This window comes from Tenrec ecaudatus, chromosome 12 (assembly GCF_050624435.1).
Source record: "Tenrec ecaudatus isolate mTenEca1 chromosome 12, mTenEca1.hap1, whole genome shotgun sequence".
Lineage (NCBI taxonomy): Eukaryota > Metazoa > Chordata > Mammalia > Afrosoricida > Tenrecidae > Tenrec > Tenrec ecaudatus.
In genome coordinates this window covers 208700-233865 of record NC_134541.1, presented here as the reverse complement: position 1 = coordinate 233865, position 25166 = coordinate 208700, and the positions used below count along the sequence as shown (strand labels likewise).

The 25166-nt window shown below is 60.4% G+C and overlaps 1 protein-coding gene and 1 long non-coding RNA gene across 3 annotated transcripts; one reads left to right on the top strand and one right to left on the bottom strand.

Moving 5' to 3' along the window:
- Positions 1-102: 102 nt before the first annotated feature.
- On the bottom strand, positions 103-14748 carry HELZ2 (helicase with zinc finger 2). 2 transcript variants are annotated; one of them, XM_075528310.1, is made up of 20 exons: positions 14597-14748; positions 12573-13658; positions 12179-12362; positions 11993-12100; positions 11232-11752; positions 10517-11155; positions 8637-9420; positions 8350-8425; positions 4083-7740; positions 3867-3976; positions 3514-3645; positions 3228-3362; positions 3000-3147; positions 2808-2924; positions 2537-2729; positions 2290-2424; positions 1971-2189; positions 1552-1708; positions 1287-1454; positions 103-1213 (listed from the first exon to the last, which is right to left on the bottom strand). In XM_075528310.1, exons 1-20 carry the CDS (start codon positions 14644-14646, stop codon positions 1086-1088), a joined length of 8748 nt encoding a protein of 2915 aa, XP_075384425.1. In that variant the 5' UTR covers positions 14647-14748; the 3' UTR covers positions 103-1085. The 2 variants fall into 2 exon arrangements, with proteins under 2 accessions (XP_075384425.1, XP_075384424.1); XM_075528309.1 differs by having other exon boundaries at positions 12573-13688; positions 14597-14736.
- On the top strand, positions 14365-20286 carry LOC142423123 (uncharacterized). Its single transcript, XR_012779102.1, has 2 exons — positions 14365-15025; positions 17236-20286. It is a non-coding gene; the product is annotated as an uncharacterized LOC142423123 (long non-coding RNA).
- The last annotated feature ends 4880 nt before the right edge of the window (positions 20287-25166 follow it).

Sequence of the window (25166 nt, the reverse complement as noted above, 5' to 3'; positions counted from 1 at the left end):
TGTCCAGCATTTTGAAGACTCTGATGGCCACTGCCCAGATGCAGAGCAAGAGGAGGCCCTCTGGCTGCCCCCATCCCTCAGACCACCCAGACAGGAGGAGGTTCAGCGGTGCCTTTATTAAGCAGTTCTTGGTCAGAGACTGCAGGCTGAGAAGGAAAGAGGCTGGAATGTAGAATTTGATTGGTAAAAAGATCAGAATCAGGCTGCACACACTGCTTCCCCCGCCCCCTGCCCCGCCTCAAGGAGCTCCCAGCCATCTCAGTTCGCTCATAAAGTGCAACATCCAGCCCAGAAGGGGGTTACAGGTCGGCTGGCATGTGCCTGGACACATGTGCCCAGATAGGAGCAGAGCTACCTACAGGGAGGGCTGGGCAGGGCCCAAACACAGGGCATGGGCTGGATCCAAAGGGGCAGCTTCCTGCCCAACCCACAAAGGCAGCCCATCTGATTGTCTCAAAGGCCCAACCCAGAGAGTAGGCTGAGGCTAGAGGTGGGGCGGCAACCCTGGGCCTGCCCTGGTCAGATGCAGTATTGCACACCCCTGCTCCCCGGGCCCAGAGGACAGCAGCTGGTGTGGGGCCGGCTTTGCTCCACTGTGCCCTGCCCCGCAGCCCCCAAAGGACGGGGCTGTGGGTCCCAGAGTCAGATTCGGCAGCAGTGGCCAGAAAAGGGCCTGCTGGTCCAGGGTGGTCACCTCACCCTGAGCAGGAGCTACAGTCCCTATTCCAGTAAAAAGAGGAAAAGTACTGGCTTTTGGTCGACTTAAAAAGCAAAGTCAAAGCTGGTCTCTGTGGACAATGCCCAGTGTGGCTGTAGACGGCACCACACACAGGTGCAGCAGCTGCCTCACAGGCACTGGCCCGGCTTCCCAGCACGTCCTGGCATCTGGACCTGGGAGCAAGGCAATGAGGCGACCCTGCCAGATGGCGCCTGGCAACGCCCTGGACCGCAGCCTGGCCAGGCCACGCCAGGTGGCAGTGAAGAAGGCACATGGGATCCTCTGAGTGAGGTGCCCCAGGGGGCACAGGAGGGGAAGCGCGTCCTCTGCGCTGGGGCAGCGGGCCAGGGAAGGAGATGCTGGCTGCTCAGGGCAGTAGGTGTGCTGGCCGCCTCCTGACCTGCACCAGGTGGGCAGACACGAGGCTCTGATGCTCCTCACAGAAGTCCACCAGGCGGCGCCAGAGAGGGCAGCAGCGCAGGAGGAGGTGGTCTCCTGGAAGGGGAGGAGTCAGTGTGGCCCCGCCCCCACCAACCTCAGTCAGCCCCGCCCACCCCGCAGTCCTCACCAATCAGACAGAGTCCCTCCTGAGCACGCGTGAGGGCCACGTTCACTTGGTTGGGGTCCACGACAAAGCCCAGGTATTTCTTGAGCCAGCTCTTGGTGGGCCTCTGGTCGATGTCACTCTTGGGGCACGTGCGGACAGTGCTCACCAACACGTAGCGCCACTCACTCCCTGGAAGGCCAAGGGGGTGGGCGGGCAGTGAGGCCCAGGCCCTCAGCACGTCCACCCACCTGCCATAGGGGGCCTCCCCTCCCCCTGCGGGCCTCACCCTGGCTCTTGGTGATGGAGGACACAGTCACTCCAGTGACGCCCTCCCGTGAGAGCCGCTTGTTGATCTCGGCCACCTGTGCGTTGTAGGGAGTGAGGATGGCGATGTCCTTGGGCTCCACTTTCCGGTCCAAGGTCAGCTGCTTGGCAATGCGGACCTGAGGGACAGCAGAGGTGCCCATGAAGATCCCCCAGCTGGGCCCCCTGGCAGTGCTCTCTCCTGGCTACCCGCCAACACCCAGGATGCCGCCACAGCCCCGCCCCCTCCCCCCAGCCTCCAAGACACTCCCAACTCTTTCCTCCTCCAGGAAGCCCCTGACTCCCCGCCCTCCTGCTCCTCCAGGAAGTCCGAAGCCCCTTCCAAAATCGCCACTCCCAGCCCCAGTACAAAGGCCCAGGTAGGATGTTGCCCTCACTTACCACCTGCATCACCTCCTCCTGATTAGCCTTGGAGTTCTCATTCCCCTCATCCGTGGACACCAGCAGGCTCTGCTCGTGACCCTGCAGATGTCCAAAGATGACAGCACAGCTCGCCCTGGCCGCATGGCCCAGGATGCTGGGCGGCCGGCACAGGCCCTGGAAGGTCTTCAGCTTGCCCTTGTAGAACTCAGCCGAGGGGAAGGCGCAGATGTCCTGGTGCTGCAGGGGATGTTGGTGAGTGTGGTGGTGGACCCCACACCCACCTGTGTAGCCCTGGGCCCCTGGCCAAAGCCACAGCAGGGAAGGCGGGGAGACTCACCATGCGGTATTGTGTGTCCAGCATGTGGGCGTCGCTCTGGTACCTCTCAAAGAGGGAGCGGTCCAGCCCCAGGTTCTGCAGGTGCTCGCTCTTGACCACAGGCCGCAGCTGCTTATGGTCTCCCAGCAGCACCACCTGCAGGGAGGCCCATGAGCCCATGCACCCAGCACACCCTGCTGGCCCTCACCACCGCATCCCGTGCCCCTGCTGGCAGCCACATGGGTGAGGGTAGTCTCCCTTGGGGCACCTTCTGGGCCTGTGGGAAGTGCACCAGGGGGATGAGGGTCTCGGGCTCCGTGGCCATGCCCGCCTCGTCGATCAGGATCTGCCGGACATCCAGGTGCTTCAGGCTGGCCGAGGCCACGCAGCAGCAGGTGCACAGGATGACCGAGTGCCGTTCCAGCTCATACCGCCGGGCCTTCCGAAGGGTCTTCTTGTACCTGTCCGGGAGCGTGGCCCAGTCAGGCTGGGACGCCAAGCTTGAGACAGCCTCGTGCTTCGGCCAGCCGACCACTTACTGGTCAATGTCCTCCACAGAGAAGTCGTCCTGCTTCTGCACCCGGCTGTCAAAGTTCCGAAGGACAGCCGCGTAGGGGTTGGGGGCCTGCCGGATCCGGTGGTGCAGGGTGATGTTCCTGGGGGAGGGGCTCCGTGAGGTCATCTGCCCTCACACCCTGCCCTGCCCTGCCCCCTTATGCAGCAAGTCCCACCTGAGGTTCCAGTTGGGCTTCCCCTCCCGAGGGCTCTTCCTGGGCAGGCTCCTGCTGTCCAGACTCGGGGCCGGGAACTCCGAGGCTTCAGCCTGCTCGCTGTACACGCGGAGAGGCTTCAGCTCGTCCCGCCAGCGCTGCAGCATCCCTGGGGGCACCGGGGATGTGAGGCTTCACCCCTGCAGCCCCAGCAGGGCCCCCCGTGTCTACACATACACACACACACACCTGCTAGCACATCCACTGACTTGTTGGAGGGGCCACAGTACAAGATGCAGGGGCATCCCTGGCTGCGCCCCAGCTCCTGGTTAGACTTGTGGAACCAGAACACAATGTGCAGGCCCACGACGGTCTTCCCTGTGCCTGGGGTGTAGGCAAGGTGATGAGCTGAAAGGCCTATCCCCTACCCCCACCCCCACGGCCAGTCTGTCTTCCTCAGGCCTGGGGTGAGGGAGGGGTGGTGAGCACAGCACCCGCCCCAGACCACCCCCTTCCCTCCCCCCACTGCCCTCACCTGGGGGCCCCTGGATGACCGTGAACCTGTTCTGCAGAGCCTTCTGTACTGCACAGTTCTGGCTAGGGTTCAGCTTGTGGCGGCCTCCGTGCATGTCATAGTTCTGCCGCCTCAGGTAGATGCTGGGGGCCCCTAGTGGGGCAGGAAGGGAGGATGGGAGGCCCAGGTCACCCCAACACCAGGACAGGGGGTGCAGGAGGCCAGACCACCCAACACCAGACAGCAAGGTACAGGAGGTTAAAACACCCCAACACCAGACAGGGGATGCAGGACACCCAGATGCCCAACACCAGGGCTGGGGATCAGGAAACCAGTCCACTCTGAGGCCTCTCTGCCTCGTCCCCCAGACCCACCTCTGGGCGGGTGGCGGGAGGCCTGGGGACTGGGCAGGCCGAGGGCAATCCTGACAGCCAGGGAGGAGGCGTCCAGTTTCTTCAGCAGGTGCAGGGCTTCCTCCTTGCGCCTGAGGGTTGCAGGGAGTGGGGTGGGGAATGGGGAGTGGAGAAGGTGCTGAAATCCCACTGAGGGGGGGTGCTGCCCCCATCCCCCCAGGCTGGAAAGTCACTCACAGGTCGGGGAGTTGCTTGGGCAGCACTTCGATGGTGAAGAGGGTGTCAGGCCTCAGCACCTCCTCGGGGACCTTCTCGGTGGCCATGCTGAGTAGGTAGAAACTCACCCACCGACAGGCATCTTGCCGGCCCACCCGCTCCTCCTCGGTGCCCCAGTCCTCCTCAGTCAGCCCATGGGCTACCCAGGTATAGGTGCTAGGGTGGATGTTCAGGTGGGGGCCCAGGCTGTGGGGGGGCTCCCCGGCGCAGGGTGTGGCCAGCAGCCCCTCCAGTCGGACACAGAGGTAGGAGTGCCCAAAGCTGCTTTCCAGGCTGTGTTCTCGCAGGAAGGCCAGATCCAGGAGGAAGGAGCCCTGCAGGTGGCCCTGCGGCGTCCGCTCCAGGAGCCAGCTCACAGGCAGGTGCTGCAGGGTGATGGAGTCATTCTCAGCCACCGCACTGCTGAGCGACTCGAGGGTGCAGAAGGGACCCCACACGCGGGTGTACTCCTCCACAGTGGCGCAGCGGTCAGGTGCAGCCTGGGGGGTGCTGCCTGAGAAGCAGTCCCGGGGCTGCCCCACGTGCTGCAGACAAAGGCTGAGACCCGGAGCCACAGTCCACAGCTGCAGGGCTGGCGTCAGGAGACCCTGCTGCAGGGAGGCGCCCAGCTGCACCTGCAGCACATCCCCAGGGCCCAGGTCCCGCACCACGTCGACGAAGTGCCCGCAACGGCTCCAAGACACGCAGCCCAGCTCTCGAGGTGAGGGCCCCTTGGCATCCTGCTCCTGGACCAGGGCGGCTGCCTCCGGCCAGCGCCGCTGCTCCACGAGCCCCAGCAGCCGCCGCCACAGCTCGGGATCCACGGGCCGGGTGTGCGGGTCCAGGAGGGCGCCGGGTGCTGGGACTCGGCACTCACTGGTGTGCAGCGAGTAGACTCGGCGGTGCCAGTGCAGCCGCAGGCCGGGAAGGCCGTCCCGGTGCTGGGGGGGCTCAGCGAGCTGTAGGCTGCGGAAGTGCAGAGGCCAAGGCTCGGGCAGGCTCTTGCTCTGTGTGGGGAAGAACACGCGGAAACAGCGGGCGCCCGGCTCCAGGTCCACTGCGAAACCCAGCTTGTCCTGGGGGCAGGCCTGCAGGCCCACAGCCAGGTGCAGGCGATGGGCCCGGCGCTGGTAGCTCTGGGCGCGAGCGTGCTGGCGTCCAAAGTCCCGGCAGAGCGCGTCAATGTCCTTGGCCGAGTAGGCGGTGCCCTCGAGGCTGAGCACCAGCAGGAGTTGCCTCTGCAGCACCACGTCCATGTACCGGCGGATGGGGGAGGACGCCCAGGCGTACCAGGCCACCTGCAGCGCGTGGTGTGAGGCTGGCTGCTGCTTGCCAAGGCTGGAGCGGCCGAAGGCTGAGCGGCACTGGGCCTTACAGAGCTCAAGGCCTGCGGGCGCCAGTGTGGGGTGCAGGTCATCGGTGGCGATGAGGTCCTCCAGCTGCCTGAAGTCCTGGGTCTGGGCCGCCAGCTGGAGCTGCCGCCAGAGAGAGGCCAGCAGACAGAGCCTTGTGCTGGGGAGGACCTGGCCTTGCAGATGCTGACGGAGGTGCAGCGACAAGGGGACCAGTCCACGGAGCTTCTCACTCAAGGCATCCAGGCGGGCACTGCTGGGGGCCAGCTGCCACCGCAGGGGCGTGACTGTCTGCGTGTGCTCAGAGCCCACCAGGAACTCGGCCACACTGCTGTTGAACTGAACCATGTACTCTTGGATCATGGCGTGGGCCGCACGGAAGCCAGGCACACTCTCCTCGTCCAGGGGCTCATAGTGGCAGGCGCTGCCCAACCGGCGCCGGCGCAGGACCTGGGAGAAGTGAAAGGCGACCACCACGCACGCGTCCAGTGTGTTCAGCTGGGGCAGGGGCTCCCCCTCGGCCCCCGGGTGGGCACGGATCACCTGCTCAGCCTCCTCGTAGGAAAGCTGGTGGTCAGATCGGACCACTGAGGGGGCAAAGTGCTGGCCACTCAGCTGACCGCCGTCCTTCTCAAAGGTGAGGAAGAGGGATATGGCAAGGCGGTCCTTGCCTGGCTGGAGGCTGAGCAGGTCCTGGCACAGGCCGGCCGGCAGCATGGGCACTGGCTCCCGGGCAGGGGTGTAGAAGGCCGTGCCCCGCTCTCGGGCTTCCACGTCCAGCAGGCTGTCCCGGGGTAGGAGGCTGGCCACATCTGTAATGTGCACAGCCACCTCGTACTGCTGACCCAGGTCCCGGACGCTGAGGGCATCGTCCAGGTTGCAAGCGCCCTGGGGGTCCACGGTGAAGGTCAGGAAGCTGCGGCAGTCCTCTCGGAGGCCAGGCGCCCGCCCGAGCTCCCGGTGGTACCTCTGCTGAACCTTGGAGGCAGCAGTGGGGTCAGGGATGGGCTCTCGCAGGCCATACTCCAGGTCCAGCACACGCAGGCCACTCTCCCAGCTGGTGACCTCGGGCAGAACCTCCAGGACGATGCCAAGCGGGTAGTAGAAGCGCTCCCGCCATAGCACAATGCGCACCCAGAACAGCCGCATGCGCCGGGCCTCCACCGGCAGCCGCTCATGCCCCACGCGTTGCACTCGGCCCCGCAGCAGGCGGTGGATGGGCACCCGCAGTGGGTCCTTCAGCTCAGCCACAAAGATCTTGGTCACAGTGCCATCAATGGGGATCATGATGCGGGGGTCCCACCTGTCCATCCTGCACACGAAGGTCAACTCACGCCGGCAGCGCTTCAGCACGCCCAGCACTCGGCCCTGCGGCTGGCTCTCGGGCTCACCGACATCCGTGCCCGCCAGCACCTGCACCAGCACCTCGTCCCCCGTGAAGGCCATGCCACAGTGGAGGCGGCCCTTGATCTGGAAGGTGCTTGGCACACCCCCGTCCAGCGCCAGGGCTGTTGCACGCCCGAAGGTCTCCTGCAGGAAGGTGCAGCGGCGGTGAGACTGGGGCTCGGCTCGGGCCAGCCTGTGGAGCTCGGCATGTGGCAGGTTGGTGTAGTGGTGGGCTGACGCCACAGGCCCGGTCACTGTGTCCAGTAGCCCGTCCTCTCGCACTGTCACCGTCACGTTCCGACTCTCATCCAGGAGTTCCTGCAGGATGGAATCTTCTGCATTGAGTTCCCAGTCCGATGGCCAGAAGTCGGAGCCGCCGGCATCCTCAGAGTCCTCCAGCGCTGGCCCACTGGGCACCGTGGCTGCTCCCTGGTCAGCTGGGCCCCCTACAGCCACTACCAATGTGGCTGTCGACGCTCCTGCTGCCTTCTGCTCCCCCGTGGCCCCTGGTCCAGGGGTGGCTGTGTCCCTTGGGGTTGCAGGGAGCTCCATGGGCAGGCCACCTGCTGCACCACTGTCCATGGCCACGGTCAGCCTGCCCTCACGAGGCCAGCGCTGCACCTGGGCCACGCCCTGCTCAATCTGCTCCAGAGACAGGTCCTGGGGACAGGTGCTCTGGTGCTCCACGCACTCTCGGATGAAGCTCTTCCACAGCCGGCGGCAGGCCCCAAAGGAGCAGAGGGCCACGGCATCACCCACGGCCACGACCTGCGATTGCGCCCGAGTCAGGACCGTGTTAAGCACTCGGGCCTCAGTGAAGAATTCCAGACTTGGTGCCCCTGGGCTGTGCAGGCTCTTGGACGTGTGCACTGTGCTCAGCACCACTACCCGGAACTCTCGGCCTGGGGGACATTGGGATGTCTGTGGTCAGGGGGCTGGGGGACCTCTTCCCACCCTGGAGGATCAGGGGAGTCATGGAGTCAGGGAGGCTGGGGGACCTCTGGGGCAGAGATTGGGAGGTCAGGAGGGTTGGGGGGCTGGGGAGTTTTTTCCCTGCTCTGGAGAGACATGGTGGGGGTGGTGCTCAAGAGAGGCTGGGGGGATATGGGGGTGGTCAGTGAGGCTTAGGGGTGGGATCCTCATCACACTGGGGTAGGGGGGCATGTGGCTCAGAAGGTCAGGGGAGCTTCTTCCCTCCCAGGTTTGACATGATGGGGTTAGGGGGTCGGGGGTGTGTTGGGAGACCTCTTCATGCCCTGGGGGACATGGCAGGGAGTCAGGAGTCAGGGAGTTCATGTCAGGGGGTTGGCAGGAGCCCAGGGGAGTCAGCAGTTGGGACTGAGAGTCCAGGAGAAGGAGGGGCTAGGATGGGTTGTGGGTTCCCAGGTCCCCACATGGGGGCAGGGTGACCAGCCCAGTACAGAAAGTGCCCCCATGTGTCATTCTCCCCAGGGGCACCCTCAGCGGTGCTGAGGGTGGTCACCTCCTACCTGGCCCAGGGCCCCCCTAACCTGGCAAGATCTCAAAGCTGCCCACGGACACTTCAGCCAGGCGCTTCCTCCGCAGCTCCTGCCTCAGGGCACTGACCTGGAGGTGCAGCCAGTCAGCAGGTCCATCGGCCCAGCCCTGAGTCCTCCCACCCCGAGGACACACTGGGCCGGCCTCTGGGTCTGTTTCCATAGGGGCAGAAAAGGAGCAAGACACTGGCTGCTGAGCTCAGGGAAAGCGTGGCCCAGGGCCAGGTGCAGAGCAGCTGTGGGACCCCCACCCGGCCATGCTCGGACCACACCAGGCTCACCTGAGCCCCGTGGGACACTGCACAGATGAGTCGCTGCTCCCGGCCGCCCCAGCATGGGGGCCAAGTGTCATAGGCCTCCTGCACCTTCTCTACCACCTGGAGGAGCTCAGCCCGGTTGAGCCAGGATGTCTGTGACATGTCCCGCTCCGGGCTGCCCGCCACATGGCAGAACATGAGTGGGTAGTGGCAGGGGTGGCGCGGGACTCTGCCACTGGCATGGATGGGGTTGCCCTGGGCCAGGTAGAAATGGCGGGAGACAAAGGCCACAATGACCTGGGTGGAACGGTAGTTCTCATGGAAGACCACGCGGCTCTGCCGGGAGACCGGGTGTGCCTCCTGCTGGTAGTGCAGGAAGAGGCGGTTGAACAACGTGTGACTGGCCGCCTGGCCACTGGGCACGCTGAACAGCCTGGGCGTGACTTGCAGGTGGTCGCCGGCCAGCACCAGGCGTGTGCGCGGCGTGGCGTGGCGCAGCGGGGTCAGGGCCTCACACTCCAGCATCTGCGCCGCTTCGTCAATGAAGATGTGTGAGAAGAAGCCGGCGGGCACCTGCAGCTCACGCGCCTGTGACGTGGTGCTGACCACAATGCGGTGCTGCAGCAACTCGGCCTGCTTCGGTGCGCGGAAGGCCCGGCCGTCTTCCGTCAGGCAGCAGTACCGCAGCGTGGCTGCATCCGTCTGACTCGTGGGGCGGTCCTGGTACATCACCCGGAGTGGCGTGGCCTCGGGATGGCCGTGGCTGACGTAGCTGTGGAAATACTCCCGGATGTAGATGTCAGCCGCACTGTGGGAGAGGCAGCACTGTCAGGGCCTCAGGCAAGGGGGTGGGGGTGGGGCACAGCATCAGGTCAGACAGTCCCAACACTGGGATGTCTGTCGGGTGGGGAGCAAGGACACCGCTTTGGCCTGAGGCTGTCTAGAAAGGCTGACCCTGACCCTGAGAGGTGACGCTGTCCAGAGAAGGGACCCTGAGCTCTGGCTCCCAGCAGGTATCTGCAGAAGCTAGCCTGCTCCCATCACGACTTGGGAGCTGCACGTGCTGCCCGGCAGGAGAGTGGTCTTTGTGCGCCTTGGGGTAAGACCGTCCTGGGGGTGGGTCCCAATGCCAGCAGCCAGCACCTCATGGGAAGCACAGAGAAGAGCAGGGCCTGTGGAGGGAGGCCAGGGTGGTGTAGCCCCTGCCCAGGATGCCTGAGCCCAAAGCTTGAGAGAGACACAAAGGCAGGCCCTCTCCTGCAGCCTTGAGAGGAAGTGGCCCACCTGCACACTGATCCCTCTGGCCTGGGGGCTGGAGAGGCAGCATCCTGACCTTGATCACGTTGTTACAGGACCCTCAGCAACCAGAGGGAGGGGACGGAGGGCAGAAGACTGGAGTTGCCCTGGGCCCCCCTGAGGAGCCCTCGCCACCCCAGCTGACCCCAGCACCACCTAAAGCCACTTCCCTCGCCCAGGAAGGGGGAGCCCCAGCGGTCATCAGTGTTAAGGAACTGAGAGGGAAGGGGGAGCCCCAGCTTGTGGTCGGGCTGAAACTGGGACGCCAGCCAGAGAGGAAGGACGGGCTCAGAGGGAAATCACTACACCCTCAACAATAAACACCCCCCAGGAAGTGCCCACCAAGCCCAGCCACACTGACTGAGTCCAGGGTCACTGCACTCACTGCCACCTCATTCAGGGACACCGTGTCCAAAGCCAACTTGTTCAGGGCAACTTTATCCAGGGCCACCAGGCCTGGGGCACACTGCCTGCCTCCTGCCCAGCCTCTGCCCAGTTGCAAGGGTTGGGAGCTAGGGCAGCAGAGGCCGCAGGCTCCAGAGCCTGTCAGCCCGGTCACAGAGCCCACAGACCAGCTGGCCCTGGAGGAGGGCCTCGGGGTGGCTCACCTGTTGGTGTGCGTGCAGATGAGCACCTTGGTGTGGGGCTGCTCGATGACCTGCAGGGAGGCCATGGCCAGCGTGTAGGTCTTGCCCGTACCAAAGGGGCCGTAGATCAGCAGCGGGGGGGCAGGCTTCTGGGCAGAGGCGCTGCCGGAGATGAGAGCCACGGCTAGTTTCTGCTTGCTGTTGCCACGCAGGGTGGGCGGGGCAGGGCGGGGCTGGGGGCAGGCACAAGCCGGCAGGTTGGGCAGCACCAGTGGCACCCTGGGCAGCGCGTCAACCGCCTGGTGCCAGAGGCGAAAGGTCATTGGGTCGACCTGGAACTGCACCTCCAGCATAGGGCACGTCTCTGGCTGCAGCCCCAGGACCGAGCAACAGCGGGCGGGCAGCAGCAGCCACAAGGCCTGCTGGAAGCCGGCACGCGCCTCCACGCGGGCCTCAAACACAGTGCAGTCAGGCGCTGGCACGGGGGCTACAAGGGCCGTGCTGACCGCCCGCCCCAGCAGGAAGCCCTGGTCTGTGTCTGGCGCCAGGGCGGTGGGCAGGGTGATCTCGGCATAGAGCGCCCCAGGAGGTGCAAAGAGCAGTCCCACAGCTGGTGTCTGCAGCGCCGCCTTCAGGGACACATGGGCCCTCAGGTTCAGCCTGGGGGGAGGCCCGGCCTGGTCAGCTCAGGGCCTCGGTGCCGTCCCTCCCCCCACTGCCCACGGTCCACACTCACTTGGCCACCAGCCGCTGCTGCACAGCCTCCTCCTCATACAAGAACTGGTGCATCCGTTGCCGGTAATTGTCGCAGGTGAGGGGCCCTGGGCCGGGCCCACTGCCGGAGAACTCCAGGGCCAGGGCCGGCGCTTTGTACTTGGCCATCAAGGCCAGCTGCTCAGAAGTCCGTTCCACGCTGGGCACCACCTGGCGGTTGCCAGTGTGCCAGCGCTCCAGTTCCTGAGGGGGGTCGGGTGCCAGGGGACCCTGGAGCCCCAGGTCATGCACCTGACCCAGCCGAAGTCGAAGCTTTCGAAGCAGGGCCGGCCGGCGCCCGAAGTCAAAGACCACCCACTGTTCAAAGGTGCCAAAGGAGGCCCCCCGCACGCGCACGCCCACCTGGGAGTCAGCTGAGGAGCCAGGTGTGCGGAAGTGCACCCCCTGGGCATATAGCTTGCCCAGGCACTGCGGCTGGCCCGTCACCAGGGAGAAGTCTGCCCCTAGCTCCTGTCTGAGCAAGGCCACGTGCAGCAGGGGGTCCTGGGGAAGGAGGCTGGCAGTGAGTGCCGGGGCCCAACCAACTCCAGTTCACCCACTCTGAGCCTCAAGTTGCCTGTCTGCAAAATGGGATTGCAGAATCAGCCAGAGGCCCCTGTGGGCACAAAGCAAGGTGCTGCCCACAGCAGGAAGGAGGAGGGCATGGAAACAACCTGCCTTTGCAGATGAGGCAGGCAGGGGGCACTGTCTGAGGGGCTGTCACCCACCCGGAGGCCGCCTCACCTCAGAGTGGATGTGGAAAGTCCAGAGGTGCTGGGTGGTCCTCTCCTGGGCCTCGTGCACCAGCGGCTGGTCGCATGAGACCGACACGCCATCCACAGTTTCGGCTAGCTGCAAAGGGCTTGGAGGTCAGCAGGGCACCCAGCAGCCTCCAGCCCACCCGCCATCCCATGGCCCCTTGGGGCTCACCACGAGGACTTCGCTGCTGCTGCGCTGGTAGTCGGCCAGCAGCCGAGCCTGGTAGGACACCAGCCCCTCCTGCCAGGCCGCCTGCTCCCGAAGCGTGGCCGTCTGCACCCGCTGCACCCACTCCTGCAGCTCCTGGGCTGAGTGAGCCTTTGTGCAGGCCTCCCTGTACTCGCAGAGGTCTGGCCTGGGGGTGGGAGAGGCCATGGGTGCCCAGAGCCCCCCACACTGTTGGGGAGCCCATGCCTCACCTGTCCCATGCACCAGGTATCCCCAACAAGGCCAAGCTCCTCAGAGGCCGGGGGTCTCAGCCTGTTTCACAGGCAGGAATGGGGCCAGGTTCTGTAGCCCAGGGCAGGGTCCCCACGTGCCTTCACCCTCCCAAGACTGTGCTTACCTGGGGCACAGCTGGAATTCAGAGAGCCCAGGGGGCGGTGCTCGGTGCTCCCAGGGCACGGCTGGGTCAAAGGCCACCATGCAGGCATGCTCGGGTGAGGCGCAGTGGTTCTCGAAGGCCTCCAGGGAGTCGCAGGTGAGCAGGCAGACATGGCAATACAGTTGGAGCTTGAGGGGCTCCCCAGGGGGTGCCGTGGGCTGGTCACCCCCAGGGTCCGGGACCAAGAGCAGGTCCTCTCGCTGCAGTCCGCTCTGCCGCTCTGCCTCCCACACAGCCATCTCCACGTCACTGTGGGCGTACTGGCAGTGGGACACCCCGTGCCGGCATGGCTGTCCCCGTGCCACAAACCTGCAGTAGGCCAGCGGCTGCCTGAGCCTAGGCTGCAGCCGAACCTCCACGACCTGCTGCTTGTTCTCGCCAGGGCTCACGTGGGCCAGGAGTGGGCGGCAGGCCCTGTGCTCTGGGCACTGGGCCCCAGAATCCAGGGGGCAGAGGCGGGGCGGGCGGCGTCGGAAGCACCCGGAGCAGAGCAGCTGGAAGTGACCCCCGAATTCTGCCCGGAGTGTGTCAGCGGGCCCGTACGGGCCAAGTGGGGCGCTGGCACCCCCACCCTGCACGGCCGCCTTTAGCCACAGCCGGGGGACATTGTGCTCCCGCTCGAAGGTCCAGACCAGCGCCTCCTCCGGGCTGCGGGCAAACGTGCAGCGGTTGTGGTGGCGCCGGCATCCCGCCCCGGGGCTGTAGTAGCGGCACACGAAATAGCGTGCAGGCCGCGGGAAGCTGGGCCGCCGGCCCACCTGGCGCCAGGTCTGACGCCAGGCATTGGCCCTGCAACGGGCCAGCAGGAGCTCCCGGGGGCAGCTGTGCTCCCTGGCGTCCCGCAGCAGGTAGGTGCTGTCATCCAGGCGCTGGGTGCAGCGGGTACAGCCCAGGTGCAGGTCCACCTTCTTGATCAGGGCAGTCAACGAGGGCACTTTGTTGGCTGCGGGGCTGGCAGGCACGGGGCCTCGTGCCAGGGACCCCATCTTGGGACCTGGCCTGGCTCTGCGGCGGGCGGGGGCAAGGTTCCCAGGTTCAGCTGGTCCCCTGGGAGGGAAGGGAGCAGGATCAGGGCACCTGGGCAGGGAGGAGGCCAGAGGGTTGGCAGTCACATCAAGGCCTCTGGAGGAGATGGCATCCATGGACAATGACCCAGCCACCCCCACCTCTGAGGGTCTCGGGGCCTCCCTCAGGCAGCCAGCTGGGAAGGGAGGATGCAGCAGCCCGGCAAGCCCTCAGAGGTCCCACTGGCCAGTGTGGGGAGCATGGGGTCTCAGAGAGGATAGTACACCCCACACCTGGAGGGGACCCAGGCAGGTCCACACAACAGCACAGGAACTACAGGGGCTGGCCTTGCTCGGGGAGCCCCACACCCATGGGCTTCCTGCTGCACTGTGGGGGAGCGGAGTCAACTTCCTGCAAACAATTCTGGTTTAGTCCCAGGGAACTTTCTAGGAAAACCTAACCCCCCTCAAAGATTGTCCTCGTAAATGACCTGACTGCCAGCACAGCCCGGCTGCAGTAGAAACTTCGGAGCCCACCCCTGCGGCGGGGCTGTGCGACCTCCAAACCCAGAGGATGCCCCCAATCGGGGCTCTGACGCCAGTGTGGTCCAGACTAAAGGGCTTGGTGCTGGAAGTCCTGCGGTCACACTAGCCGCTCCCAGTGCCCACTCAGGAGGCTGCGCTGGACTGAGGGGAGGGGTCTGCAGGGGGCGGAGCCGGGGTCCTGCCATCCGGCTGCAGAGGGCGTCAGCCAGCCCGGGTTCAGTGAGTCTACGCCCCGCCGGACTATGGGTTTCCGGGCCTCCGGGCCCATGAGCCCCCTCAGCTGGGTGCTGCCCCCCGTTGCTCTCCCCCAGCCAGGACCCTCCAGCCTCCGACCCGACGCCGGCTGCAGGGCCCAGGGAGGCACCTTCCTCGGGAGGGCGCTGGCGGAGTGGCTACCTGCCAGCGGAGACCCCGACTCCATCTCCCAGAGCTTACCCTGCGGCGCCCCCACCGCTGTCCACGACCGCTGCTGAATGGCGCCCCATTCGGTCGCACCCGGGGACCCCGCCCCGCGCTGAGCGATCACTTTCGATTCTGCCCCTGGAGTGACTCAAACCTCTGACGCCAGATCGCGGAAATTACCTCACTGCCCCCCGCCCCGCCCCCACCCCAACTCCCGCTCCCCGGCGGCGAGGCCCGCCCGTCCCCGCCCCGTCCCCGCCCCCAAGTGACAGCTCGTCTCCCAGCGCGGTTCCGCCGGGCGCCCCGCGACTCCCGATGCGCGCCCTGCGAGGAGAGGGACCCTCCCACCCGGCCCCGGCCCCGGCCCCCCGCCCTGGCGTCCGGGCGTGGGGCAGGTGCTGCTGGGCGGCTGGGCGCCCGGGGCCTGCCCGATGCCGGATGGAAAAACCAGGCCCCAGGCAGGTAAGGTCCCCAGAAGAACCGCCCAGCAAGGCTGCTGAGTGGAGGTCACCGGAGCATGGGCGGGGCCAGGAGCTGGGGGCGGGATCAGGAGCCGGGAGGGGGTTGAGGGGGTCCGGGCCAGAGGCAGGGGGGAAGGGGAGGTCCACCTGGTGGTTGCATCCGAGCCTGGGAAATGCACCCCAGACTCAGAGCAGAAGATGTCTGCTCTGCCGGAGCCCAGAAAGGGCCCCGGTGTTCCGCACAGAGCAGGAAGAACTGGGGACTCGGAGCATGGTGGAGCTTCACACTGCCTGTGGGGGTGCCATCGTCATCCCCCTCTTCAGAGAGGCCTATGAGGCACAGTGGTGACAGCTAGTGACAGGCACCTGTTCCTGCAGGGAACTTGCCTCCGGTGTGGTGTGGTCCCTGCAGTATCATGGAAGCTGGAAATGCCCTCCTAGCCCAGGCCCAGGCCCAAAGGGGCTACTTTCTCCTGCCTCTGGTTTGCAGCCTCCCTCTGGGAAGGCCACGTCAGGGGGGATGAGGCCTCCTGCCACCAGCCACAGTGCTGGCATTTTGCAAGCAGACCCTGGGCCCGGTCAAGCCTCAGGAAGCGCTGGCTGGTCCAGCCACCAGCCAGACCACAGTGTCCTAAACGAATCCAGCTGCTCCCGCTGGTGACGCAGCAAGCCAGTGCCATGAGGAATGACCCTCGTCCACTGTCACGGAAGGTCTGCTGTTAGGGGTTGAGCTACAGATGAGGACAGCGCCCTTTGTCATCCTAGGCCTGCACCCAGGTCAGCTCGCTCCACTTTCCATCAAATGACAAGACATGGCAGGTAGCCCTCACCCAGGAGCAGTTGTCCAGACAAAGTCAAAAGCCCAGGAAGGAGCAGGAAAGGAAACACGGGTGGACAGGAAATACGGAGGCCAGGGGTCAATGGCTCCTGGGCCCACACTCACTGTGTAGGAACTGTTCAGTGGACACCATTTTGCTCTGTAAACTTTCACCTCAATCACAATGGGGAAAAACCAGATAATACACCCACATCATCTGGCAAACAGTGTGGCTCACCCCTCCCGACCCACAGCCAACATCCTGTTGGGCGGCCAGTGCACCACAACTGAGGAAGTGGCCTGGGTACACCCAGGCCGGGCCAACAGCCTCCACTCGTTCAAGACCAAATGCAAGAGCAGGTCCCTAAGCCCTGCCAGAGGCAGAAGCCCCAGGAACAAGTTTTGCAGACGTCTGCAGGGGAAGCTGTGCGGAGCGCCGAGGGCAAAGCTGGTACCACTGGTAGGGCATGCTCTTGGCAGGGGCGCTCTGCCCTCACTGTGCCAGTTCCTCATGAGTGTGCCATGAACTCAATCAAGGATGCCTTGATGGGGCAGAGAAGCTGGTCTTGAAGGTCACAGAGAAAAGCACAGCCAATGGTTCAGGATGGGCGGCAGGGGTTAAGCAAATCCTAACACAGGGTATGCATCCTGCCAGAGATTAGAACACACTGTAAAGCTACTCAAATGAAAACCAACCGTGTAGTCAGAGGTGTGAGCAGACAGCCAGGGGAACAGGGTCTCAAAACAGTTTAGTGGGCGACATAAGGGAAGAGGGACCTTCAGACCACCAGCTGTGTCTGAAAATAGAGGTGTGGCATTGGAGCAACAAGGGAAGCAGGAGGCAGGGGGGGGGGCGCGGGGAGGTGGGCAGAGGGAGGGTAATCCCTACCCAACCCCTTCAAACACAATAGGGTCATATGGATCCAAGGTTTAAACAGGAAATCACCACCATCGAGAGTTGCTCTGTGACCCACAAGGTCAGCAATTTGATACCACCAGTCACTCCAAGCAAGATGTAGGCCTGCGCTCCAGTAAAGAGTGATAGTCTCAGAAACCCCCAGGGGCAGCTCTGCCCAGCCAGCATCGCCTCGATGGCAGGGAGTTTGGTCTTGGGGGGGTGGTGGTGGTGGTGGTGGTGGTGGTGGTGGTGGTAGTGGTGGTGGTGGTGGTGGTGGTGGTGGTGGTGTGTGTGTGTGTGTGTGTGTGTAAGAGACAGGGAGTCCAGTTGCTAGACTTTCGTCTTGGGTGTGTGTGTGTGTGTGTGTGTGTGTGTGTGTGTGTGTGTGTGTGTGTAAGAGACAGGGAGTCCAGTTGCTAGACTTTCACCAGCATAGCTCTGCCTGGGAGAATAACCGAGTGATCACCTTACCGCTCAGAAGAAACACCTTCTACAGGAACCAACTCAGACCAGCAGCAGGGTCGGACACCAAGAGCAGCTGGGGGACAACCATGCAGTCAGCGCATACCTCAAGATTCCCTAGCCCGCAAGGTTGAGGAGGTGCTGCCCACCCAGATCTGCCAGCAGAACCTTGGACAGAATCTAGGTGAGAGGACAGGGGCTGTTTTCCTTGTTTTGTCTGAAAGGAGCAACAGAATCCCCCACCTGCCTTGCCCCCCAGGCCTGCTCCTCCTTGAAGACCCATCCTCGCTCCAGATGCACGGCTCCCACCCTGTCCCCTCAGGCCTCGCCCTCCACCTCACCCATACCTTGGGAAAGGCCCCAGACAGCCTACAGGTCACTGCTGTACTCACAGGTCTCAGAGCTTGGGAGAGGAGGGCAGACCTCAGTTCACCTATGACTTACCTGGGCCCCAGCAGCTTCTGGTATTACCTCAGATACCTCACCCTCGCTCCCCCGCCGCTGGCCCCAGGGCACACCCTGCCCCTGCCCTGGCCCCAGAGAGAGGAGGTCCAGTCTGTAGGTGGGCTGGGGTCCCAGATAGTATCCGAATTCCAGAAGGATATCTGCCTCACTAGCGAGACAAACAGTACCATCGGCCTTCCCTGGGGGCCAAGGGAGCAGGTCCTGGGGAGGGGCTTTGGGGAGAGAAATCTGACCTCCTACTGAAGGCTCTGTGCCCCCTCCCATCTCCAGTCCACCCAGCTTCTCTGCACCTGGGGTATCACCTGTAGCCCCGCCCTTCTTCCACACAACCACCTCTCCCCTCAGATTGGAGCCCTCAGACCAGATCCTAAACTCACAGCTGCCTGCCCTGTGCAGGGTGGGTGGGGGATGACCTAGGGGACAGGTGACCCAGGTGGACCAGGCCCAGTGCATCTTCTGTGGTCTCTCACCCTGCCACTGCTCCTCTCAGGCTGCAGGGGAAGCTGCCGCTCCTTCTATCAGAGGCTCAAGCCCACTCTCCTAACCGTCCCCCTACTCTGGCTAACATTCCAGACCCACTGCTCTAAAGGACTGTGGCTGAGCTGGCAAGAATGCTCACGGTGTCTGACATTCCCTCTGGGGAACTATAGCTGGTGGGGAGATGCCCGAAGTTGTCTTCCTCACAACACATGTGGAGCCAACAACAGCAGGAAATGGCCGAGTGGACGGCAAGGACAGCAATCAGTCCAGACCATACCACTGGTCAGCTGGTAGGCAACAGAGGCACCACGACAGGTAGAGGCCAGTGTTAGAAGTACAAGGTGCTGGGACAACTGAACCAACTTCGAGGTCAGGGACTGGCTCCAGCCCTACCTCACACCATACACCTCTCTCAGGACCTGCTGTCCAAACGTAAAAGTCAAAATGGCAGAGCTTCTTCTAGGACACACAGCTTGTTCTCACAACCTCAGGACAGGTGGATGCTCCGAGGAAAGAACTCCAAGACGTGTCTGGAATGCCATGGCATCAGAAACACTGTTGATGTTATCATCACCTTATACCCTGGGGATGACAATGTTTTTCTTTTTCGTTTCTATGGGTTTCTGTTTCCCTGCCTTTTGTTTGTTCCTGTTCGTGTTTGGTTGGTTTGTTGCTGCTGTTGTTGGAGTTGGTCTCATGCTGTTTCGTTGTCGCCATAAGAGGGCCACCAGAGTAAACCGGCTCATGCACAACCCATGGATTCTGGGCTCCCACTTAACTCTGGCCCCAATCCAAGAAGAGCTCGTTCTGATCACATAAGCCTGCTCTACTCACCTTCATGAAATGACAACTGAAGATCAGGGTGCTAAGGAAGGGGGGTGAAGAAAGCAGATGGTGCCTGGCTATCAATGGGAGCAGTGGCTGGGATCTTAAAGGCTTGTACACAAACAAGCAGCCATCTAAGTGAAGAGTCAACTAAGTACACGCAGAGGAAGCACACCAGCCTGTGGGCTCCAAAGATGACGATTGCAAAACTCGAATATGATGAAGGGAAGTGTCAGAGCTTAAATTTTGAACAGCCATTTGTAGAAGGCAATGAAGGACAGTGGGAGCCCCAACCCATCTGCAGAGCATCTCATCAGATGAAGCCGCTGGCAGGTCCCCTCTGGCCACAGGTCAGGGTCCTGAGCAGCTTTGCTCTCGGAGAGCAAACTTGATACTTGGTCAGTTAACCTCTCTCTTGACCCAACCTGAATTTGTTCTAGGCTTGTTTGTTGCATGACAAAAATTTCTTCCCTAGCTTCTTAAATATTGATGGTGGTCTTTTCTTTTACTCATTATTTGTATTTGTACATGATCATTTTGGGGGGCTTTTCTGTGTTTGTTTTTTTTAGTTCTGAACATTTTATTGTGAATTAGGTGAAGGCTTACAGAGCCCATCAGTTTTCCATTCTGCAAATCACATTTTGTTTCATCTCATGGATTGCAACTCCTTACCTATTTCCTGTCCCCCTGTGTTTTCTGTTTCCATTCTTCCTCCTATGCTTTTTAAAAATCATTTTATTTGGGGGTCTTACAGCTTTTATAACAATCCATACATCAATTGTATCAAACACATTTGTACATATGTTGCCATCATCCTTTACAAACTCTTTGCATGCTTATTTTATTTTGCTTATTTTGCTTTTGTTTGTTTCTGTTGGTTTTCCAAGTTTGTGAAGCACAGAAGGGGTGGATGCCAAGAGATATTAACTGAAGCAAGGGCTTATAGGGAAAGTGGGGGACGGAGTGGGGGATAAGGAGGGTGATGGGATCTGCGGTACAAATAAGGAATTCAGGAGTGGGGAGGGAGCACTAGAACTGATTGAGATTTTACAATTCATTTTAAAAGTGATTTAACTGTGGAAGTGTATCTGTGAGTACTCTATCAAGAAAACCATGAAACAAAAACAAGAAAAAGAAGACACAAGAGGGGGGGGAGGGAGAGGGAAAAAATGAGGAGCTGATAACAAGGGCTCAAGTAGAAAGAAAATGTTTTGAGGATGGTGACGGAACCAATGAACAAATGTGCTTGACACAATGGATGGATCGTGGTGAGTTGTATGAGTCCCAATAAAGTTATTTTTTAAAGGAAAAAGAAGACACCAAGCTTGACCAGTGACTCCCACTGGGGAAGAAGGGAAGGCATTGCTAGGCAGAGGCATTGGGTCTGGGATGGCCTGGAAAAGGGAGCACCAAGAGTGGGAGCAAGGACACTGACTGACACAACTAGAAGCTGTGGAATTGGAGAATGTGCCCTTGTATGTATTTTGGCCACAATTGGGGGGGGGGGGGAAGAACATAAATAACAATGACTACAAGAAAGAAGAAACTTCTGCATAACTCTTCTTGATAGGATTGAATTATTAAATTATATGGCATGTGGATGAAATGCTAATAAAACTTTAAAAATAAAATAAAAACAAAAAGCCAGGAGGTAGGGAAGATGGAGGGAGTGACTGGGGTGGGGAGTGATCAGTGGTTTGAACTGTTGGGTGCAGGGGTGATGGTTTGGAATGGGGCTCCCCTACCTAACTCAACAATAAACAACTTTAAAAAATATTTCATAAATATTTAAAATGCCTGCTTTGCCTAAGTCTCCAGTGAGAAAATGGAAAAACAGCTGACTGCGAGAAGTGCCCAACAATCATACGTCTGATGAAAGAGCCCTGGTGGCATAATGGGTCAGCAGTTCAGGCCCCACCCCCGAAAGACCTGAGGCCACTCTGTGCTAGGGGTTTCCATGAGACGGACTCTGTTCGATGATGCTTGTGGAGTGACCAGATTCTGCTTGAAAGCCTTGTAACCAAGCTGCCCTGAGGTTCAATCTGGCGATGCTTGAGCTGAGCTCAGACAAGGAGCAAAGGGGCATGATGGGAATAAATGCAATGACAGGTTGGAAAAGCCACAGGAGTGGTGCTCAAGGCCTCCCTTACCCAGGCACGCCCATCTTCATCAAAGGCACGCCCAGCTCAACTCCTGGGGTGAGATTGCCCCTCCCTGTGCTGGCCAGGGCAGTCCCAGCAAACACTCTGTCCAAAGACATGGCTTCCCCCTTGAAGATCAGTGGTCAGCGGAGTCCATGGGGACACTCAAAATGAATTCCGGGGTCTCACTGTAAACCGGAGCCTGCAGCAAATCTGGTGCTGGGCCGAGTTGAAGCTCTGAGTTGAGTACAACACACTGAAGAGTTGAGGTAGGGGGTCCAGCAGATACTCACGCACCATGTCCACTGCAGCCCTGTTCAGAGCAGCCCAATGTGCCTGGCAGCAGAAACCTGGCTACTCGGGAGGTGGCACAGGGGAATGGAAGCCTGGCTACCCGGGAGGTGGCACAGGGGAAGGCACTGTCATACAGGCTGATGCTGTGAGTGAGCCTCAGCGAAGGCTGTCAGATTCTACTCAGGAAATGACAGGACCCGCAAATTCTACAGAATGAACTTTCATTAGTGGTTGCAGGGAGCAGGGGCGCTGGGGGTGGTAGAGATCTGGGGTGATTGCTTTGAAATTTTGGTTTCAGTGATTTAAAATTTTGGGAACAGACATGAGGGTAAGGATCATTAATGCCACTGGTTTGCACGATTAAACTGGTGACTTTCGAGTTTATTTCACCACAGTAAAAGTTGTGAATGAAACAGTACTTCCCGTCCATTAGTAGCCACCGGTATCAAGTCCATTCTGACTTTTCCCCCATCTTATTGGGAGCGCTTACAGATATGATAACAACCCAGAGTGCAACTAGATGCTGCCACCCTCATTTTCTTTCTTCCTTCTTGAACTCTTTTGCCATCAGCAGCCCCATCTGACTCTTGTTGCAGCTGTTGGGTGCTTTCAGCTCTTAGGACTGTTCTGTGCAACAGCATGCTGCCCTGTCCAGACCTGAGGACATGAAAGCACACGTGCTGAGGAGAGACTTGTCCACACGGCTTCACTCATAACGCACTGCCACTGAGTCAGTGCCAACATCGGACAAGTGACACTGCCCTTGGGAGTGTCCAAGACTGTCAATCTTGCTGGGAGTAGAAAGCCTCATCTTTCTCCCACAGAGTGGTCAGTGGATTTGAACTGAAGACCTTGTGGTTAGCAGTCCAATGTATAACCACTATGCCACCAGCCCTCATTCACAGTACAACTCAGATGCCCTCAGCAGACCCCTAGGTAAGCCAACTGCAGTACATCGGTGGTACATCCGTGTAATAAAGGATTCTTCAGGAGAAAACGGCCCCTGGTGCACAGTGGTTCATGGGTAAGACAGTCACACTCACAGGCTGAAGAAGCCACAAAGTGAACGTCACGTCACGCCCATCCTGCGTGAGCAAACACAGGCATGCTGAGAGCCCAATGGTGGTTTCTGAGCAGACCTGCATCTGTGTCTGCATGTGTGTGAGCAAGTGTGCACACGTAGGAGGTCTGTTTATGAGGGTGTGTTCATGGCCTGGCAGAGATCAGACTCAAACAGCCCTGTCAGCAGAGGTCGGGGAGGCTGGGGAGGCTGAGTCAGGGCCTCCAGTGGTCCTCTGGACTGTGGGCTGAAGGCAGACTTCCCACTGCCATCAAGTGGATGCCGACTGAGCAGCGATCCTGTAGGGCAGGGCAGAGCTGGCCTCGTGGGTTTCTGAGACCAGATATTCTCTCCAGCTGCACTGGGGCATGAGAGTGCCACCCACACCCACCCTCACTGGAAAGGGACAGGAGCCCGGATGGGACTGCCAGGATGGGGACCGGGGCCTAGAGCAATCCCACCAATGCCTGAGGCAGAGCTCACTCTGCCCACCACACAGGGTTTCCGCCTGGGCTGGGGCAGAAGCAGGCAGTCTGCACGGCTGGCTCTGCTCTCAAGGTGTGGAGAAGCCAGCCCAGCCCCAGGCCCAGTTACCCCTCGCAGCGGTCCAGCGCCCTCCTCAGGGCGGTTGCACATGCGTGTCCTTCAGTAACACGCTGCCTCTTCTGTTCCTCCGGCATGCCCAGCCCCTGCGTCCTCATCCTTGTTTGTGGTCAGTGTTGAACAACTGGTCTTTTCGTTTTCTTATGAAACGTTTTCTGTCCACCTTCCCGATACCATTGCTGAGGGCAAATGGGTGTATAAACACATGTGGTGGAGAAAGCTGATGGTGCCGGCTATCAAAAGATATAGTGTCTGCGGTCTTAAAGCCTTGAAGGTAAATAAGCGGCCATCTAGCTCAGAAGCATCAAAGCCCACATAGAAGAAGCACACCAGCCTGTGTGATCACGAGGTGTCGAAGGGATCAGGTATCAAGCATCAAGGAACAAAAATCACATCACTATGAATGAGGGGGAGTGTGGAGTGGAGGACCCAAAGGCCATTTGTGGGCAACTGGACATCCCCTTACAGAAGGGTCATGGGGAGGAGACAAGCCGGTCAGGGTGCAGGTAGCAATGATGAAACATACAACTTTATTCTAATTCTTTAATGCTTCCTCCCCACCCACTATCATGATCCCAGTTCTACCTTACAAATCTGGTTGGACCGGAGGATGTACACTGGTACTGATGGGAACTGGAAACACAGGGAATCCGGGACAGATGATCCTTTCAGGACCAGTGGTGAGAGTGGTGATACTGGGAAGGTGGAGGAAGGGTGGGGTAGAAAGGAGGAACCAATCACAAGGATCTACTTATAACCTCCTCCCTGGGGACAGACAACAGAAAAGTGGGTGATGGGAGACATCAGACAGTGTAAGACATGACAAAATAATAAATACTTGTAAATTATCAAGGGTTTATGAGGGAGGAGGAAAATGAGGAACTGATGCCAAGGGCTCAAGTAGAACAAATGTTTTGAGAATGATGGCAACAAATGTGCTCTACACAATGGATGGATGGATGGATTGCGATGAGTTGTACGAGCCCCTAATAAAATTATTTTTTAAAAAGTTCTGTGGTGTTTTTGGTGAAGGGTTACACAGCTGCTCAGTGACAGGGTCACACTCGAGTGGGCTTGAAAAGGAGGCACCGGACACACCTGCTTGCTCTTTAAGAAAGAAACACCAAAACACAAGGCCACAATAACGAGGCCCAAAGACTGACAAGGTAAAGGAAGATGCCAGGCGCGTTCCCACCCAAGGCACACGTGTGATGTGCCGCAATGCTAGCCAAAGGCTGGCATTTAGGGCAACGAGAAAAAAGCACGCATGCATGAGGGTGAGGACAACCCCCACCCTGTACATTCCAGCCCTTTGGACTGAGATGGAAACAAACCCCTCCCCAGACTGCACTCCTCCACCGAAACCCCCAGATCAGCGGCACAGCCCACACACGTGGTGCCGGCTGCTAAACACAAGGTCAGCAGCTCCAAGCCCCCAGCCACTCAGAGGGAGGAAGTCGAGCCTGTCTGTTCCCATCAAGAGTTTCACGACTGGGGAACCCGAGGGGGACAGATGGCTCTACTCTGGCCTATAGGGTCGCTGTGAGGCAGAACTGCATTTGAGTGGAAACAAGATGCTCCATCAATCATGAACTTGTACTTACCTAATTCCCGACCCTCAGAATACACCAACAGAGGCCGATGGGGATGACAACGCAGCCCAGGCATCCCAAGGAGGAGGCTGTGATTTCCTCAGAAGCTGCCGAGTCAGGCTGCTCCGAGAACGGGTGCGTGTAGAAAGCCGGCACGGTTTGAGGCTGATCTGTTTGCCTCCTGTGGAGCAGGGTGAGGGGCCTATTTTCTGCCAAGGACCCTTTGGCTATTTACGACATCCTTCATGGGCTGCACTGGGAAGACATTCCAATAACTCACCCCTCATGTGTTGGCTTGAACCACTTCCCTATGGTGAGGCGTGGTGCTGATTTCTTTTTTAAGAATTGATACCAAAGTAGGCCCAAGGAGTTGGAGAAGATCAAAGATGTCCTAATGCCCAACTCTTCCAAGATGCAAGTCTGCTCCGGGTCCTCACCCTTCTTGGCGGACATGCCATGGAAACCCAGAGGGCTTTAAGCAAACGTTTTACACGATGGGAGGTGC

Coding starts and splice junctions, on each gene's coding strand:
- HELZ2 (XM_075528309.1), bottom strand. CDS start 14,646: ATGGGGCGCCATTCAGCAGCGGTCGTGGACAGCGGTGGGGGCGCCGCA. Junction 9,421..10,516: donor ATCTGCACGCACACCAACAG/GTGAGCCACCCC, acceptor CCTCTCCCACAG/TGCGGCTGACATCTACATCC. Junction 3,363..3,513: donor GGTCATCCAGGGGCCCCCAG/GTGAGGGCAGTG, acceptor CCTACACCCCAG/GCACAGGGAAGACCGTCGTG.